Here is a 16,160-nt window from a genome sequence, read left to right on the forward strand (position 1 = left end):
TGAACAGTGACAGCAGTGACACTGAGCCCTTCCTGCATGCTGTGCTCTGCAGTCCTCCAGTGCTCTCCTCTCCATCACCGGCAGCCCAGCCTGAGAGGATTCTGGAAAGAGCCGGGCCTGGCCCGGCTGTGCTGTAGATACTGATGGTGGTTATTAGGGGGAGGGGCACACGGCCTGATGAGGAGCATGTGCACGTGTGTGTCCGCGTGACCGTGTGTGGTTGGCCAGTGGGACCCGCAGCTACCACCATTAGCCCCTAGCAGGGTGCCCAGGATGTAGGAGGTGCTTAGTCATTGCTTGTTGAATGAATGAATGAATGAATGAGTGAATGAATGAATGAGTGAATGAATGAATATATGTTTGCATGTGTGCAGTGGAGAGACTGCCACTAAGGTATAGGCTGTTTTAGAAGAAGGATTCTGGAAGAAATGTCAAAAAGCTGAGAGTCTTGCAAACATATAAAAAAAAAATGCTCAACATCTCTAATCATCAGAGAAATGCAAATCAAAACCACAATGAGATACCACCTGACCCCAGTGAGAATGGCCTGTATCAAGAAATCCCAAAACAACAAATGCTGGCGAGGATGCGGAGAGACAGGAACACTCTTACACTGCTGGTGGGACTGCAGATTAGTGCAACCTTTGTGGAAAAGAATTTGGAGATACCCCAAACAACTAGAAATAGAAATACCATTCGACCCAGCAGTAGCATTGTTGGGCATCTACCCAAAAGAGCATAAGACATTCTATTATAAAGACATCTGCACCCGAGTGTTTACGGCAGGACAATTCACTATTGCAGGGTCATGGAAACAACACAAGTGCCCGTCAATTCATGAGTGGATAATTAAAATTCCATATATGCTCACAATGGAATATTACTCACTTCTAAGAAATGATGGTGAGCTAGCACCGTTTACGCTATCCTGGATTAAGCTTAAGCCCCTTATCCCAAGTGAGGCGACACAAGACATGGAAAATGGGCTCCACATCTACTCGCCATCAGATTGGTACTGACTGATTAAAACTATGGTGCTCAGATGGTGGTAATGTTCACCAGGGATTCGGGGGTGGGGAGACCCACATCTTAGGGATGTGGCGAGCATTGTGGGGGGAAAGGGCATACCTCTAACCCTTCTTAGGGAGAGGCAAAAATATACAATGCAACCAAAATGTCAAAAAAAACCCAACTTTTATCGGGTGGAGGGCAGGTGGCAGGGGGGAGGAGGGGAAGGGTGTATACTTACATGATGGGTGTGGTCCGCACCACCTGGGGGTTGGACACCCTTGAAGCTCTGGCACATGTGGGGGGGAGGGGAGGCAGGGGCAATATATGTAACCCTAACAATATTTGTACCTCCATAATATGATGAAATAAAAGGGAAAAAAAAAAGCTGAAATTCAGTCATTGGAAATTTCAGGGGGAAAAGTGGCTCCAAATTAATTTAAAAATATAGTTCTTACAAAATTGACCATTGCCAAAAACTAGGAAGAATAGCCAGGGCTTGCAAGTGTGAAGTCGGTTGCCCTGATTGAAGACTAAATTACGGCCGGGCGCGGTGGCTCACGCCTGTAATCCTAGCACTCTGGGAGGCCGAGGCGGGCGAATTGCTTGAGGTCAGGAGTTTGAAACCAGCCTGAGCAAGAGTGAGACCCCGTCTCTACTATAAAAGAAAGAAATTACTTGGCCAACTAATATATATAGAAAAAATTAGCCGGGCATGGTGGTGCATGCCTGTAGTCCCAGCTACTCGGGAGGTTGAGGCAGGAGGATCATTTGAGCCCAGGAGTTTGAGGTTGCTGTGAGGTAGGCTGATGCCACGGCACTCACTCTAGCCTGGGCAACAAAGCAAGATTCTGTCTCAAAAAAAAAAAAAAGACAAACTTAAGATATCTTTACAGAGAACAATTTGGCAATTATTATCAAAGCCTTAAAAACTTAAATGTTACCCCCATAATGTCCTGAATAAATTTAAAAAAAAAACTTAAATGTTGGCTGTTCCGAGTGCAGTGGTGTTTACAACTAATGGATCACAACCAGTTACAGATTCCTTTGTTCCTTCTCCACTCTCACTTGACCAGCCTAAACCTACCCCCACAAAAATTTAAATGTTTTGTAGAAGCATTTATGTTTATTCAACAGCTATAAATGAAGCTTCTTCTATGTGCCAGTGATGATGCAAGGTATACAGTGGTGATCAAAACAGACATGGTTTTTGCGCTTAGGGAGTTCACTTTGTAGAGGGAAGATATAATCAAATTACCACATAAACTTATAATTATGGGAAAGAAAACGAAGTAAGTAAGGCTAATGCTTTCTACCGTGGGGTCGGGAGATGGAGGGTTGTACTCATACCTGCTAAAGGTCAAGCCGCAGGATGTCCCGGTAGACTTAGATAAGAAGCTGAAGTCAGTGTCACCAGCCTTCGGCATCGCTCAGCTGGGAGTACCCTAGTTAACTAACCAATCACAAGTTTGCAATTTAGGATTTCTGCCCAATCAATGAACTGCCTCTGACAACAACTATAATCCCCTATTAAAAAAAAAAAAAAAAAAAACCTCTCTTGCACTTATGGGATACCATTCAGGACTGCCCTGGCTCAGTGCACCCCAATTGCAATCCTTTGTTTCCCAAATAAATGCTGTTGCCTTTGACCTCTGTGTCAATCCTTTCTTTAGTTAACAATTAAAAACTGTAACAAGTAGTTTGAAGGAAGAGAGTAGGATGCTATAAGACGTGATAGCAGCAGGATGGACCCTAATTAGATGGGGCGGTCAGGACAGGCCTGTCTGGGGGAGGGACATTTAAGAGAGGGACAAAGGGGGACCTAAAGGATGAATAGACATGGCCAGATGATAAAGGGAGGACATGGGTTCAAGATGTAGAGAACGGCATGTGCAAAGGGCCTGGGGCAGGAAAGAGCTTGGTTTGCTTGAGGGGCTGACCCGAGGCCGGCGTGGCTAGAGTGCGGTGAGTGGTGGACAGGGTGGGGGCTGAGGCAGAAGGGACCAGATCATACAAGGCCTTCCTTATAAGCCCTGTTTCGGAGTTGGATTTTATGCTAAGTGTGACGGGAAGTCGCTGGAAGGTTTTAAGCAGAGGAGTGGGTGGCAGGATCCAATTGGAGTGGAGGCTGGATTGGAGGAGGCAGAGAGTGGAAGAGGGAAGGTGACTTAGGGGGATCATGTCTGTGGCCAGGTGGGATCCCAGGGGTGATGCGGGGAGGAAGGCAGCTTTGGGATACAGTAGGTGCGGGCTGCTTGTGGCTGAGAGGGAGCAGCCCCAGCGGTGCTGGAGAACCGTGCAGCGGCGGGGAGAGGAGGAGGACGGGGCCAGGGACTGGGACGTTTGGGCGGGTGGCAGTGGGCGGGGTGGTGACCGGGTTGGCCACGGGACTCAGTGCCCGAGGTGAGATGCGGGGTAACAAGGAACCCAAGGATGCGAGTGGCCAGGGGGATCGACGGGTCATCCACACAGCTGCATAAACCCCAGAGATGAATTAGAATAGCAGAATGTTGGCAATAGCCAAAGTGCCCAACTATTAGGGATGGCTAAGTAAATCACGGCGAATCCACTGGGCAGAGTATGTTAGAGCCACCAACGGTGTGGGCCACACAGCGGGCAGCACGGAACAGCGTGTCTGATATACTTACTGTTACCTGGGGGAGACACTCCCCAACCCCCCAGGAAGGGCTAACTCACTTGGGATAAAACCGATTTCCTCATTTATTTATTTGAGACAGAGTCTCGTTTTGTTGTCCAGGCTAGAGTGCCATGGCGTCAGCCTAGCGCACAGCAACCTCAATCTCCTGGGCTCAAGCGATCCTGCTGCCTCAGCCTCCCGAGTAGCTGGGACTACAGGCATGCACCACCATGCCCGGCTAATTTTTTGTATATATATTTTTAGTTGGCCGATTAATTTCTTTCTATTTATAGTAGAGACGGGGTCTCGCTCTTGCTCAGGCTGGTTTCGAACTCCTGACCTCGAGCAATCCGCCCGCCTCGGCCTCCCAGAGTGCTAGGATTACAGGCGTGAGCCACCGCGCCCGGCCCCTCATTTATTTTTAACACTTGTTATTGAAGTGCAGGGCACTGACAGAACAGAAAGTCGGTGAGTGCTCACCACGCAGCCAGCGCCAGGTCACGAAAAATGCCCCTGATGTGTGTCGCCCCCCCTCCACCCCCCGCCCAGCATTCTACAGTCGGAGCCACCGTCTTCTCCGTACCTGGTTTTGCCTGAAACCTCAATTCGGAATTTTAAATAATTGACACACGTGGGGCATAATCATTTCCCCCCTGTGCACTGAGGGGAATTTGACCAGGTGTCTGAGAATGTTACCAAATGAAACGTTTTCGATGTGGTTACAGCTAATGTCTTTTGAAAGGAAATGGGAAACAGCGGGGTTTCTAGATCTTTCGTGAGGGCGCGTTTGTGTTAGTTTTGTGTGGAAGAAAGCTCAAGGCGGCAAACCTCGGCAGGCGCTGCTGTGCTTTCCACGTGCCGTCTCTGGGGACGGCTTGGAGAAGGGACAGGCAAACCCCAGCCCCGGGCTCAGGAAGGAGCCGGCCGTGGCCTTGCCTTTCCTCACTCATGAGCCTCACCCTCTCCCTCCTTCCTTCCCACAGGTAGAAAAACTTGTGAAATATCTGGACCCCAACGACCTGGGGAGAATCAACTTCAAAGACTTCTGCCGAGGAGTGTTCGCCATGAAAGGTGAGGCCCCTGGGGCAGGGGTCCTCTCTCGGGTCCTCTCTCCCGTCCTGTCCAGCTGGGGAGGCCCCACCGTGGGCTCCGGCCCCGGCCACCCAGGGGGGCAGACAGGCGGGAAGGGGCTTGGGCTCCCACAGGTGGCCCAGCCGTGGGGGCTGCGGGTCTCCCCGCAGCTCTGCCGCAGCCCCACACCCAGAGCCGGGGAGGCCTGCACCGGCAGGACGGTCCTTTCTGCCCTTCCCGCTGTCTGTCCCCCTCGGGGGAAAGGCTCCCTCTTCCTTTTCCTCTCCCTGCCCCTCTAGCATGACCCAACTCCTGAGGGCTTTCCCAGGGCCAGTTTTGAAACCAGGACCATTCTGGGCAAACCTGGACTGACCCGTCACCCTATCTGCCTCCCTCCTTCGCAGTTTCCTTTATTGTCCCTCCCTGCTCTCTCCTCCTCTTAACTCCTCCTAATTCCTTCCTTTCTCCCTCCCCCCTTTAAGGGGGCAGTATAAAATCCCTCTCCCTCTCTCTTTTCCCAAATTCAAAGGCCCGCGGTGAGAAACCCGCAGGAATCAGAGCATGGCCGAGCTTGCTGACAGTGTGCTGAGCTGTCCTTCTGAGACGGTGGCTCGGGTCACCCGCCAGGTGGACTTGCTGAGGCGTCCCCACTAGCTGCAGAGAGAGAAGTCACTTCTGGGCGTTAGGCGTCCCAAGGCATCCTGACACCTCTGAAGGAAGCGGTGGTTCCCCGTGTGTGGGGGTCAGATCAGGAGGAGCCTTCTCTGCGGGGTCCCCTGAGTTCTGGGCGGGTGGGACGGGGGCAGGAATTGCTCAGTGGAGGTGACGGGTAAAGAGCAGCGGGGAGAAGTTGGGGGCACAGCACACAGAGGTCCCCAGGAGAGGTTTTCCTGATGGGCTTGTTTGACTCTTTGGGGCCACCACAGGCTGCACCTGCCATGTGTCTGTCCTGGACGCTTTGTTGGTTTTAACTCTTTCGTCCAGGTTAATTTGGGGGTGTTTGCTCAGGAGCCCGGGAGGGAGGTCGCCTGTGTAACCGCACCAGCAGGAGCTAGAGCCGTCCTGAGGGTGGTCCCATCCTGGACGTTCTAGGGCTTGCAGGACTTGGTCGGGGGCGCTCAGCCCAAGGGAATGGGCGTGTGTGGAGTCCCTGTGGGCCAGGCGGGAAGTATTGTACCATCTCCCTTCCTCCAGGAAGTCCTCCTTGAATGCCTGTGTCCCAGCCTGCCCTCTGCATTTGAGAATCTCTTTTCTGTGTGTTCTTTGTTGGGCTAGACCCAGTGGACGAGCGTCTCTAGAGCAAGGACCTGTCGCAGCTGCCTCTGCAGTGTCCCCCAGCCTGGGGCTCTGTCCCTGCCTCCTGGGGACTCGGGCCACCTGTCTCCCCTCAGGCCTTCCCACCCCATGCCCACTGGAAACAGAGCGGCTGTGCCAGGCTGGGGCTCAACCCTTCACTGTCTGTCTGTCCGTCCGCCTGCAGGGTGCGAGGAGCTGCTGAAGGACGTGCTGTCCGTGGAGAGCGCGGGGACGCTGCCGTGTGCACCAGAGATCCCAGACTGTGCGGAGCAGGTAAGGCGAGGGTGGCCTCGGGCCTCTGCCCTGCCTGGCCCTCCGTGGTCCTTTTGCCTGTGTTGCACCTTTTTCCAGTATCTGGGAGGACCCAGAACCTCCCTCTGAGGACCCTGTGGCATCCAAGTCAAGCGGTAGTTTTGGAACCGGAGCATCGCAGCCCCTGGGAAGCCCCAGCAGGGCGAGTATGAGCTGGGGGTCCTCACGGAGCATCTTTACTCCTGTCCATGGCACCGAGGAGAAACTGAGTCCCAGACAGGGAAAGTAGCAGGCTCGAGTTCAGGCAGGCAGGGCTAGAATTCTCTTCCTTTTCCACTGCACCAAACCCTCTGAGCCGACAGGTCCCTGTGTGTTTTTCTCCAAACAATAAACTAATTCTTCAATTCTCTGAGATGAATCGGGTGTCCAGCAATTCAGTTGAACCCACCATTAACTTCCCAGAGTGAGCACAGACCCTGTGAGTCAAAGATCAGCCCCACAAGACTGCCCTCCACTAAAGATGCCAGCCCCACTTCTGCCTGGCCAGCTACCAATTCAGGGGCTTCCACCACTGGGAAAGGTTCAGTAATTCACTAGAACAGCTCGGGAAAACATTATGCTTGATGATCATCAGTTCGTTATAAGGGATACAGCTCAGGAATAGCCACGGAGATGCACCAGACAAAGTATGGGGCTGGGGGTTGGTGCAGAGCTTCCTCACCGTCTCTGGGACACCCCCTTCCCAGCACATCCGTGTGGCCACCAGCCCCAGAGCTCTCTGCAACTTGTCACTCACATGCTGTTATAACACCATCTGCAGCCCCTCTCTTTTTCCTGCAGTGGGGGGAGGTGGGGCTGAAAGTTCCCGCCTTCTAATCAAGTGTTTGCCTTTCTGGTGACCGGCTCCACCCTGACACCGTCTAGGGGCCCCACCTGGGTGACCTCATTAGCATAAACATGGAGGGCTGAGCGTAAGGTGCCTGTCATGAATGAAAGCCACTCCTATCAGGAAATGCCAAGGGTTTTATAAAGGAGCTCTGTGCCAGGAAGTAGGGACAAAGACCACAGTCCCCAGAGCTCTGTTTTCATCACCTAATGGCATGTTTATTATAAAACTTGGAACTATTTTTTCAAGCACTGCAGCTTCATCCTACAGAGAAATAGTTTAAGACGTGCATGTGGACAATCTCCAAGGTCCCCGCTGGCTGAGACACTCAGAACTAAAAGAGGATTGTTTTGGTTTCTCATCCAGGCAGTTCCAAAACTTCTTCTCCAGCTCTGGTTGGTGCTTCATCTGGACCTCAAAAAACATGAGTATTTTTTTATAGCTGAAGGAGGCCCAGGACCCCAGAGGTCACTATGGCCAGTGGTGGGTCTGCTGGTTTCCAGCCGGGTAGTGGGTCAGGGTTGGGTTCCATGCTCAGTACTGGGAGAGGGAGAGTCTGTGAAGAGGGTCACGATGCCAAGGGCTGCCAAGCAAAACGTGTTAGAGAAGCCACTCTCCGGCCTTGACCAAACCCAGGCACCAGGTGTGGGCCAGGGCCTCCTAGCTGGGAGTCAGGTGGGCGGATCTCAAGGTGCTGTGCTCAAAACAGGAGCCCTCAGGGTTGAGCAAAGAGAGCTGGGCTCTACGCATGTGCCAAGGCCAGCAGTGCAGGTCCCAGGCCTGCCTCAATGGATCCGGTATGTGTGGGACCAACTTATGGGACCAGGATCAGGGCAGAGGACCCCCCGTGTGGGACAAACAGTGAGTGCCCCAGGAGTTTCTTGGAGGGGCCCTTTGTGGACACAGTAAGGAGGTGTGTAGAGGCCTCCCCCAGAACGGGGTCCATGCCCCACCTTAGCCACTGACTGGCCGTGCAACTCTGAGCGCATCCCTCTCAACCCTTGTGAGCCTCAGTTTCCCCAACTGTGAAACACAGCTCGCCACGCCAGTCTAGGGGCTCCGTTGTGAAGGTTCAGTGAGAAAACAGACCCGTAGTCCCTGATGACTCCCTGCCTCCTGGTGCTGTGTCTTAGAGATTAGTATGAGAAAGTGGTGTTGAAGTTAAGGTTTGCATTTTTTGTTTTACCCTTGGATTCTGGTGTTTCCAAATTATGTCAAAATAAAGCCCTGGCCCCGAGAGCTGGGGCAGAGTGGCGCGGAGGCCCAGGGCTCACCTGGTGGCAGTGCCCAGGAGCTGGGCCCTGTCCCCCCTGGTCTTTGGCTGCCTTTGCAGCCCCACGCTCAGCCCATCCACAGTCCCAGAAAAGAGTGCATGGAGGAAAGGTAAGAAATGGGCGTGGAAGAGTTGGCCTCCAAGAGGGTGCCCTTCTTCGTAAAGCAATGTGGTTTGGAACCTCCCAAATCTAGAGGTTCTGGGAAAGCAGAAAGGACTCGGTCAGCTGATGCCAGCAAGCCTGGTGCTTCTCCTCCTTGCCTCCTGGGCCTCTGCGATCGGATAGGTGTTTGTCGCTTTGGGATTTTTTTGAGACAGAGTCTCACTGTGTTGCCCAGGCTAGAGTGAGTGCCGTGGCATCCGCCTAGCTCGCAGCAACCTCAATCTCCTGGGCTAAGTGATCCTGCTGCCTTAGCCTCACAAGTGGCTGGGACTACAGGCATGCGCCACCATGCCCGGCTAGTTTTTTCTCTATATATATTTAGTTGGCCAATTAATTTCTTTCTATTTTTAGTAGAGACGGGGTCTTACTCTTGCTTAGGCTGGTTTCAAACTCCTGACCTCGAGCAATCCGCCCGCCTCGGCCTCCCAGAGTGCTTGTTGCTTTTGGTTTTAAGCTCTTCCCGGGAGAACTCCTTTCCACCCTCCTCATAGATCTGTCCCCGACAGACAGCTTGGTCGGCCTGAGCCTAGCTGGGGACACAGGGCAGCCTTGTGAGTGTGCTTATAAGGCAGCCTGGTTGACCCGGGCTCTGTTCCTCCTGGGCTCCCCAGGGCTGGGGGGGAGGAAGGGGTCACAGGTCAAAGGCCAGCCCACTGCAGGGAGTGGGATCGCAAAGGATGATCCCTTCCGGGCTCAGGCTCCTCACAGCAGGGGCGAGACCACCGCCCTCCAGGTGGACGATCAGAAGGGACCGGCCACGAGCAGGTCCTGGTCCTGCAGGTCAGGCCCTCAGTGCCCTGCTGTGTCCCGGCTGTCCCCTAGGGGTCAGCCTGAGACCGAGACGCCAGCAGGCGCCTGGCGAGACGCTCCCAGGGAACACAAATCTGGGGCGTGATGGGGGCGGTGCAGGGGTGACACACCAGGAGGCAGGAGGAGCTTGACCCGACCCTGTGCATGTGTGGAGCTTCCTGGGGTCCGGTGCCCTCGTCACTACCTAACCTCACCCCCCAGGATGGGGCCGTGTTCGCCCCTTGGGGACTGAGCCCCTCTCCACGCGTGGCGGCACCCACGGCCAGCGTCCTTACCCGTGCTCCTTGAGCTCGGGTCTGCGTGTTTCCAGGATTAGATATCTGGAAGTGGAATTACTGCATCAAAACGTATGCAGATTTTATTCTCTAATTGACACAGCCAAAAGTTTCTTCCCAAAAGCCTGTGCCAATTTTATCATCCAGCAATATATAAGAGTTCCGTTCCCTTATCCCTTTCGCCGACCCCGGAAGTCACCCATCCGCCCACGGGCCTCCCTCCCTTCTGCTCGCCAGTCTGAGGGAGGAAAACCCTGTCACTGTCCTCTGTGTTGCCCTGGTTACCTGTGGACCAGACCGTCTTTTCTCGTGTTTCCCAACTCTCAGGATTTCTGCTTCTGTCGATTACACGTATTCTTTACTCATTTTCAAGTCAGTTGTTTGTTGTCTTTTCCTTGTTGACTTATAGGAAATCTCAATCTTTATGCATTTTGCTTCTATTTTAATCTTATTTTCGGTGTCTTTTATTGTACAGAAGGTTAAAATTCTCCCCCTCCAAGCACTCACCAGGCCCGACCCTGCTTAGCTTCCGAGATCGGACGAGATGGGGCGTGTTCAGGGTGGTGTGGCCATAGACCAGAAGGTTAAAATTCTGATGTCATCGTTTATCGATCGATACTTTTACTCGATTTACATTTTGTGTCTTATTTTGTGCCTTTTCTATCTCAAGGTTATACACATTTTCTCCTATGTATATTTCACATACTTTTAAGGAATAAAAGTATTTATGTTTGGCTCTTTGGTCCACCTAGAGCTTATTTCTGGTTTTGGTGGGAGTAGCAATCTGGACTCTGATCTTTCCGATGTCGCCAGTGCTTTGAGTTCCAGGTGTCCAACGGTCCTCCTTTCTCCACTCATTTGCAACTTCACCTTCGTCGGATGCTAGCTTTCCTCATAAATCTGGGTCTCTTCCTGTACTCTGTCATATTGATCTATTTGTCTGCCTATTTTTAAACCAAAACCACAGTTTCATTCTGGTTTTATATTAATAGTTGGATATCTGACAGGGAAAGCCTCCCTCATCATTCTTTATTTAAAAAAAAAAATTTTTTTTTGTTATTCTTACATACGTTCTCTTCCAAAATAGTCTTTTTGTCAAATTCTATTACAAATCCTGCTAGAGATTGTGTTTAAGATTGAATGTGTGCATCACCTGAAGGAAATTGATTCTCTACAATATTACATTCTCTCATCCAAGAACATAGATATCTCTTCATTGATTCTGGTCTTCCTTTATGCCCTGTAGGAAAATTTTTTTGTGATTTTCTTTAAATAGGTTAGGTACATTTTCTTATTAGGGTGACTATAATTCAGAGTTCCTATTGCTTTGATGTGTAGGATCTTCTTGCTATGACATTTTCTAATTGGTTATGGCTGATATATAAAAATGGTTTTGATTTGTGGTGTTGATCTTGTCATGACAACCTTATTAAACTCTCTTTATGTTCTAATGGTTTATTTATATCCTATTTTTTTTCTACCCCGCTTAATCCTATATAACAGTGTAACCATATTATTTTTCAGCATAATTTTAAGTGGCTACATAATATTTTATCACATGAAGACAACCAACTTTATATACCAGTTTCCTATTTTGGGGCATATATATGTTTTTTAACCTAATTTCGGGAATTAACAAAAGCAGTGTAACAATTATCCTTGTAGTATTTTCCCACAGCAACAATCATTGCTTTAGAGTAAATCAGAAGTTGGCAAATTACAGTCCCCATGAGCCAAATCTAGCAGCTTGTTTTTGTAAATAAAGTTTTATTGGAACACAGCCATGCCCATTTTTTCACATCTTGTCTGTGGCTGTTTTCACACTCCGTGGCAAAGTTGAGTCATTGACACAGAGGCTGTATGGGCTGTAAAGCCTAAAATATTCACCGTCTGCCCTTTACAGAAAAAAGTATATTTAACCTCTGGTGTAAATTCCAATAAGTGGAAACTATTTTATTAAGCGATGCAGAATATTAGAACTTCTAATACAGCTGCCAAATTCCTTTCCAGGAATCCAATCAGAAGTGGGTCAGATTCATACTACCCAGTTGATACTGATGTTGGCTGGTTTTAAATTAGAACCCCTCTTTTGGATTATAATATTAACTTAAAGTACATTTTTTGGTCATTAAGAGTTCTTTCTTTATGAATTACCTGTCCATATTCTTCACTTCAGTTTCTATGGCTATGTTTATTGTTACTGATTTTTTTTGTAAGGACTAGGAATTTTAACTTGTTGACATAACATACATTATAATTATTTTTCAGCTTGTCATTTATTTTTAACTTTGTTTAAATGACAGCAGATTTTTAAATTTCTTTCTTTTCTTTTTCTTTTTTTTTTTTTTGAGACAGAGTCTCACTTTGTTGCCCAGGCTAGAGTGAGTGCCGTGGCATCAGCCTAGCTCACAGCAACCTCAATCTCCTGGGTTCAAGTAATCCTGCTGCCTCAGCCTCCCGAGTAGCTGGGACTACAGGCATGCACCACCATGCCCAGCTAATTTTTTCTATATGTATTAGTTGGCCAATTAATTTGTTTCTATTTATAGTAGAGACGGGGTCTCGCTCTTGCTCAGGCTGGTTTCGAACTCCTGACCTTGAGCAATCCGCCTGCCTCGGCCTCCCAGAGTGCTAGGATTACAGGCGTGAGCCACATCGCCTGGCCAACTTTTAAATTTCTTTTATAGCTAATTCATCAGTCTTTTCCTTTATGGCTTCAGCCTTTGGTGTAATGCTTAGAAAGGGTTTCCCACCCAAGATAGTGTTCTACTTTATTATTATGGATTCAATTTTACTATTTAGAGCTGTAATCCATGGAATTAACTTTGATGTCTAGAGTGAGGGAGGGATCCACGTTTTTCCCCTCAGTCCTTCCTACCTTCCCTGCCCACACCTCACCTGGAGGGACCGGCAGCTCCTTGCGGGGTTATGACCAAGCCACCCCCTTGTGGCAAAGCATACGGGATTTGCTGGGAACCTGGACCTCAGCCTGAGTTTGAAGTGGCTCTTCTGCTCATATTCAGAAGGAGCTTTGCCAAACCCCCATCTTGCCAGAACAGTTTGTACAACTCTGCCCTGTGCTTCTCTCCAGCATGGCCTGGGGGAGCTTACAGCCTGTAGGTCCAAGTCCACCCTCCCTTCGTTCATCCCTCCTGGAGCAAGCATTTCCAAAAGCACCTACGACAACGGCATTTTTAAGTTCTAAAAATACGTCTCCTGACAAGCAGCCCTGTGATTCAGCTGTGCTGGTGGCGGTGTGGGCGGGGGGCCCGGAGCTAGGGGAGGAGCCTTACTTCATCTTTTCTATTATAATTGGTCCCAGTATTTTTTTTCTGTCTTCCAACACACACACTAGCCAATCCAAAAAGAAAAAATAATATCTTATTCATTCCAAGCCTTGGACCTTCTGTAAGAATACAAAGCCCCTTGATTTGTCTCTTAGAGAAGTTACTTAATCGTGATGAAGCCAAAGGTAACTGTGATGGAAGGGGCGCAGATGTGGGGGCCCCTTTTGTGTGTTCCCTCGCCCTGGTCTGCCCTGGACCGTCTATCCCCAACCTCCTGTGCCTACCCATCCTTACCTTAGGGATGCTGGGTGGAGCTGGCCAGCAAGTACCCACTCCCTGGGACGGCCCCGCAGGCCACCTCCTGCTTAACCCAACCCTGATGCCCAAGTCCACACACGTATTTAGAACCTAGACTCTCTGACTTAGAGCTTGATAAAACTCTAGACCTGCAGTCCCCAACCCCCAGGCCTCGGCCTAGTGCCAGTCCGTGGCCTGTTAGGAACCGGGCCTCACATCGCTGCCTGAGCTCCCCCAATCCCCCCCCATGCATGGATAAATGGTCTTCCATGAAACTTAGGAACTGGGCCACACACAGCAGGAGGTGAGCGGCCAGTGAGCAAGCGAAGCTTCATCTGTATTTATAGCTGCTCCCCACCACTCGCATCACCGCCTGAGCTCCACCTCCCTCTCCCACCCTCCTCCACCCTACCCCACCCCTAACCCGGCCATCCAAAAATTGTCTTCCATGAAACCGGTCCCTGGTGCCAGAAAGATTGGGGACCACTGCTTTAGAGAGTGGCTACTTATATCCCATCCCATCTTTTTCAAGCTGAGCAGAAGGGAAAAGTTTTGGGTTTTATGACCCTGTAGAACATTAACCACTGTGTTATCTAACTTTGCAGTCTTAGCTCAGCGTTCTTTCTTTCAATCTCTCCCATCCTCCTTTGAACCAGCTACCTGCATCCCTCATTAACGAGTTAGGTAAATTTTTGGAACGGGTAAGTGTGAGAAGCGTGTGCGCACGAGTGCAGGTACACGCACAGTCACGCAAGGACAGATGTTAGTGCTCAGAGACAGCACGGTCTAAACCAGCGGTGCTCAGCCCGGGCTGTACATTGGAGTCACAGAAGGAGCTTTCAAAAAATACTGATGGCTGAGTCCCACCCCACAGAGATTCTAATCTAATTGTCTAGGGAGGAGTCCAGGCCTCTATTTTAAGAGCTCCCCAGGTAATTCTAAGGCTCATCCAACTTTGAAAAATAAATGTCTAAACCAGGAGTTCTCAAACTTTGCTGCATGTTAGCAAAGTTTTTGGGGAGCTTGTGAGACTCCTGTGCCCAGGCACCCCTCAGCCCAGAACCTCTGGGGGACGAGCCCCAGGAATCAGCATTTTTTAAGTTCCTCAGGTGATTCCAAGAAGCCATGACTGATAGATCCAGTGTTCTGGACTCTGGCCTGTTCACAGCCAACATTTTTTTTTTTTTTGAGACAGAGTCTCACTTTGTTGCCCACGGATGAGTTGCCTAGAGTGAGTGCCATGGCATCAGCCTAGCTCACAGCAACCTCAATCTCCTGGGCTCAAGCTGTCCTCCTGCCTCAGCCTCCCAAGTAGCTGGGACTACAGGCATGTGCCACCATGCCCAGCTAATTTTTTGTATATATATATTTTAGTTGGTCAATTAATTTCTTTCTATTTTTAGTAGGGACGGGGTCTCACTCTTGCTCAGGCTGATTTCGAACTCCTGACCTCGAGTAATCCTCCTGCCTCAGCCTCCCATAGTGCTAGGATTACAGGTGTGAGCCACCTTGCCTGGCCGCACAGCCAACATTTCTTTCCCCCAGGATGGAATGCAGAGGCAGGGCAGAGTCTTATGGCCTGAAAAGATCCATGCCTGGCACTGCGTGTGCACTCAGCAAGTGTCGGCTACTGCCCTTCTTACGTGGCCCCAGAAGAAATCCTCTGGGAAGAGTGGGTCAGGATTGCAGGGCCCTGGCCCGAGGTGTCCGTCCTCCCCCTAGACCACGGCTGCTCGGTCACGGGAGGCAGCATTCTTGGAGTCCAGTGAGCCATGACTTTGCTTTTCCAGAGAGAGGCCCCTCGAGAGTCCCTGGGGACTTGGTATCAGCAGGGCCGGGGTGCATCACACGTCAGAGCCTAAACTAGAATCTCACCAGAAATTTCTCAGGGCTCGGGCTCCCGCTACAGAAGGTGCGAGAATGGACAGTGGGTCACTTTTACTTAACAAGGACCTAAAGAGTTGGCTTTTCCTCCAACTTTTTATTTTGAACATTTTCAACTTTCAGAAAAATTGTAAGGGCAGAGAGCGTGTGTATACATTCTTTTTTTTTTTTTCTTTTTGCTTGTGCATTTGAAAGTTAGTGACAGACATTATCACCCTTTATCCTTAAATACCTGACCTAAGAACAAGGACATTCTCCTATATAATCACAATAAAATAATCGCTTGCAGGAAATTTATAATAACATAGATGCAGTACATTGCCTATGGAGTTTTATAAACTCCATATTCACTTGCTCCCAATAATATGTCAGTAGCTTTTAGTTTTGATCCGGGACCACATAGTACATTTAGTTGCCATGTCTCTTTTAATCTTGAAGAGTTCCCTGGCCTTTGTTTTTTTTGTTATTGTTGTGTGTTTTGCACTCTAATAATGGCACTGACCTTTTTAAAAACTTCAGTCCAGTTGCTCCGAAGAATGTCCTTCAGTTTGGGTTTGCCTTTACTGATTTTCCAGTTCTTGGGGGTGGTGCAATTGAAATTTAAATCCAAAATAAAACGAGGTGGGGCGGAGGGGGTGAGGAGCGGAGTTCTACTGTGTGTGTTTCAGCTCCAAAATGCAGTTAAAGTGCCTATGGTTGGCGCCCCCTCGACGGGCCTCAGGTTGGTGTCCTTTCTAGCACTTTGGGGAACACTGGTGCCTCCTTGTCCGTGTGCTGCCGAGCACCTGCCCCCCCCCCTTGGCCTCTGTCCCGCACTGGGAGGAGGCAGCTGGCCCGGGTACTTGCTGGCTCCAGGAACGTGCCACGGGCCACGTGAGCGTCTGTGCGGCCCGTGGCAAACCCCGGCACCTGGGCCCAGCGTCAGGAGATGCTGTTGGGAGTCGACTACCTCTCACCACCCCACCCAACAGAGAGACAGAGACACCGAGGATGCAAACACTCAAGAGGAGTTTATTTTCT

At 50.1% G+C, this 16,160-nt stretch overlaps 1 protein-coding gene across 1 annotated transcript in view; it reads left to right on the forward strand.

The window, feature by feature from the left end:
* Positions 1–16,160, forward strand: part of RAB11FIP4 (RAB11 family interacting protein 4) — a 116,780-nt gene that overhangs the window by 31,820 nt on the left and 68,800 nt on the right. Inside the window, exons 2-3 of the mRNA XM_012739165.2 lie at positions 4,630–4,717; positions 6,198–6,286. Coding sequence (XP_012594619.1) covers positions 4,630–4,717; positions 6,198–6,286 — 177 coding nt within the window. The remainder of the gene's footprint in view (positions 1–4,629; positions 4,718–6,197; positions 6,287–16,160) is intronic.

Source organism: Microcebus murinus, chromosome 18, assembly GCF_040939455.1.
Source record: "Microcebus murinus isolate Inina chromosome 18, M.murinus_Inina_mat1.0, whole genome shotgun sequence".
In the NCBI taxonomy this organism is placed as follows: domain Eukaryota; kingdom Metazoa; phylum Chordata; class Mammalia; order Primates; family Cheirogaleidae; genus Microcebus; species Microcebus murinus.